General features: G+C 49.1%; 1 protein-coding gene across 1 annotated transcript; it reads left to right on the top strand.

Moving 5' to 3' along the window:
• Nucleotides 1-2,122: 2,122 nt before the first annotated feature.
• On the top strand, nt 2,123-2,917 carry PtA15_2A632 (uncharacterized protein; the record flags this gene model as incomplete). Its single annotated transcript, XM_053166672.1, has 2 exons — nt 2,123-2,544; nt 2,629-2,917. 2 exons carry the CDS (start codon nt 2,123-2,125, stop codon nt 2,915-2,917), a joined length of 711 nt encoding a protein of 236 aa, XP_053017870.1.
• Nucleotides 2,918-3,568: the final 651 nt, after the last annotated feature.

Here is a 3,568-nt window from a genome sequence, read left to right as displayed (position 1 = left end):
GGGTTTCGGCAGGTCTACGGCCTAAATTATGAAGCACGGTATGCACCAACAGGACGTCCCTGCTCATTGAGGCTCTTCATTTCTTTCGCGGTCAATAACGACATGGAGATTCATCAACTGGACGTTCGCAGTGCGTTCCTGACCTGTCCTCTCGAAGACAAGGTCACGCTTCTCCCACCGCCTGGTTTAGATATGCCGCCTAACACAGTGTTAGAACTTAAAAAGGCGATCTATGGCCTTCGCCAGTCACCTCTAGTATGGTACAATCGGCTGTCGATTTACCTCAAGAAACTTGGCTTTGCGATATCAATTGCAGATCCGTGCGTATTCTACCGAGTTAACGTCCCAGGAAGGGAGGACACCTTCGTCTATGCACATGTGGATGACTTGGTATTTATAAGCAAGAAGCCTGCTGTCTTCAAAAGCGAAATGGAAGCGGAATTCAAAATAAAGTATCTGGGCGAGGCTAAATTTCTTTTGGGAATGAATATCGAGCGATCCGAGAAGGGAGTTCACATCAACCAATCACAGTTCATAGAAAGAAAGCTGGAGGAGTTTGGTCTAGAGAAGTTACACCCGGCATCATGTCCTCTAAACCCGAAAGCATACTTGAAGAAAGCAACGCAACAAGAGATTGCAGAGTTCAGAAAAACCGGCGTCAACTTCCGCGCGCTAATCGGCTCTCTCAACTACCTGAGCGTCTTGACACGACCAGACATATCCTATGCAGTCAGTTCGTTATCCCAATATCTTGAAAACCCCGGCATGCTACACTACCATGCGGCAATTCAAGTGTACAGATACTTGGCCGGAACCAAGTCATTCGGCCTCACGTACTGCAAGAACCAGGACAACTCTATCAAAGCCTACGTTGACGCAGACTGGGGGAACTGTCCCGACACCAGACGATCCTCTACAGGTTTCGCTATCATGGCCGGGACTCACTTGCTCGCTTGGAAGTCATCGAAGCAAGCAACAGTGTCCTTGTCAACTACAGAAGCCAAATACAAGGCTCTATCAGACCTGGGTAGAGAGCTCGCCTGGCTCTCCAATCTCATCTCAGAAGTCAAAGTGCGACAGAATCTAATGAACGTCCAGGTCTTAGTCGACAACCGTGGGGCGATTGATCTAGCGAAATCCGAAACTTCGCAAAACAGTTTCCGTACCAAGCATATGTCAATACGCTTGCACTTCGTCAGGGAGCTAGTCCTTCAAAAACTGATCCAGCTCAATTACATTCGCTCTGAGGCAAACGCCGCCGACTTCCTAACCAAACCGGTCGGCAGGGCCATCATCCGGAGAGCGCTTGAAGTCATTGGTATCAAACCCTTGTCTTTGGTTGCTTCAATCCTACCGGCTCGAAGCATGGCGGGATGTCAAGACTCAGGGCTTGTCCCGGGTCAAAGGAAGCGCAAGGATAGAAACCCTAACCCCGCAAGGGGGAGCGGTGAGTCCGCGCATTCTCTAGGTCCATGCATATGCATGCGACTCCCAGACAGGAGGAGTAAGCGAGAGCTGAAACCCTGTTCCTCTGTTATTAGCCACGTTGACATCAGACGAAGTGCCGAAGCGACCCAAGCCGACTCGAACACCTTCAAGCACGCTACCATCCGACGCCCACCAAGACCTACAAGGTTCCAGCCTCAGCAGAAGGATCACCGACCCATCGAGAGAAGACACCAGCAGCGCCCAAAGCCTCGCAGCTCGGATAGGCAAGTGTTAAGCGCTCCACCTACCAAGTCCAAACGTTATCGTCCTCGTCGCCTCTGAGCGACTCTAGCTGCTTAGCAGTCAAACCTGTCATTTCCTTATTATTCTTATTACTCTACCAGAGTCGGCCAGCAATCCGCTCTTAGTATTGTGAAATCTTTTAATTCTCATATCGTTTCTGAATAGTATCTTGGAGCAGGAAAACGTCGTGATCGTCAAGATTCAAAGTAGTAACCCAGTCTTGAGTTCCGCTCTCAGTCCAGTCCAGCAAAGCTCTGAACAACCACGGCGAGCTTCGACAATCAGTGGCGTGAAGTATCCTGATAAGCACCCGGGCTCTTACGAGTCGGACACAATCACATGCTACGACGTTGTCGTGATAACCAAGGAAAACACCATTATCAACATAGAAATGCAGCGAGCTGCTCAGATCTTCCACCTCGATAGAATGGTATACAACAGATCTCGTCTAGTTTGGGACTACAGTGGCTGGAAGGGTACTAAGCCCCCGAGAGATAATATCAATAAGCTTAATCCAGACGCCCCCCCTGCAAAGCCAGCGCAAGCAAAAGAGTGGGATTACGAATGCGACCCACTCTACGTCATATCGATATGCGACTTTCCATGGAAAAGACTGCCGTCGATACCCGTCGAGTTGCACGAAGATTGGCTTCTGTGGCTGGCACCACATTGGAAAGTGGGATCAAACCGCCCCAAACGCGCAGACAACGTCCCGGCTATACCGCAAAAGGAACCGGTTGTTCAATTCGTATTCATATCCCTCCCAACGGCCCATAAGGTCCTGGGTGACAGCGTTGACAACACCTTGGACAAGTTAGTTTGGATTTTTGCCAACGTTTGACTTGACTCGGAATTACGAAAGCTTCCCAAATGGGTTTCGACCGACGAACATGCCAGCCTATTCATTAGTCAGCTCGTGTATGATGATCTTCCTGCTATTGAGAAATCTGCCTACGACGAGTGGGAAAAAACGGAACGTCAGCGGGCAGCAGATCAGCTTGAGGTGGCGAACAAATTGGCTGACGAAGAATTTGAGGCCAAAGTAAAGGCCGAACAAGCGGAAACTGAGGCCGCAATGGAGGACGCATGCAAGCGAGCTGAGGACGAACTAAAGGCTGACCAAGAGGAACAGGATGCTGAAATCGAGGAGCTTGAGGCAAAGCTGCTCCGCCATGGTGACCTATGAGTGGTGCTAGATTAGTAAATGGAAGTATCTGGTAGTAAGTCTTGGAGCCCTTAAAGGGAATGCTAGTGCCTCGCTGCCAATGCTGGCAGCCACCGCAAGATGTGCTTTTTTGCTGACATTTCTCATCCGTCACTCCTCAGTCTTGCCGCTGCCACTCCTCATTATAATGACACATCATAATATCCGTTACAACTAGAAACTTGTAACTAAGAGAATATTGGAAAAGAAAACAATGTTGATTTGTCTCTGTATTTATAATGAATGAAAGAATATCTATGTAGTCCATTCTCACGCAGCTCTAAATTTGAACAGATTCAGGGAGCACACCACTGTTTAGCCAAGGGCTAAACAGCGTTGCGTCCCCTAGCCTAGACCGCGCGCCCCACTTTTGGCGGGGGGTTTGGCCTAGGTGCTGTGTGGGCCGGGGGGGGGGGGCTACCACCCGGGGCCAGGCACTGCCAGCATAATTGGCTGGGTTGAGGTTATCCCAGTTAAACTGGGATGAAATCAATCAATTTAAACTTGGTTGATCTCAACTGATGAAATATAAATCCAAGGTACCCCCCTTGGATTTATATTTCATTGATCAGAATCAATCCATTTTAAATTGGTTGAGTGCATCCCAGTTAAACTGGGATGACTTCATCCCAG

This window comes from Puccinia triticina, chromosome 2A (genome assembly GCF_026914185.1).
Source record: "Puccinia triticina chromosome 2A, complete sequence".
NCBI lineage: Eukaryota > Fungi > Basidiomycota > Pucciniomycetes > Pucciniales > Pucciniaceae > Puccinia > Puccinia triticina.
The sequence above is the reverse complement of the archived record's forward strand: the minus strand, read 5'-3'. Positions and strand labels throughout refer to the sequence as shown.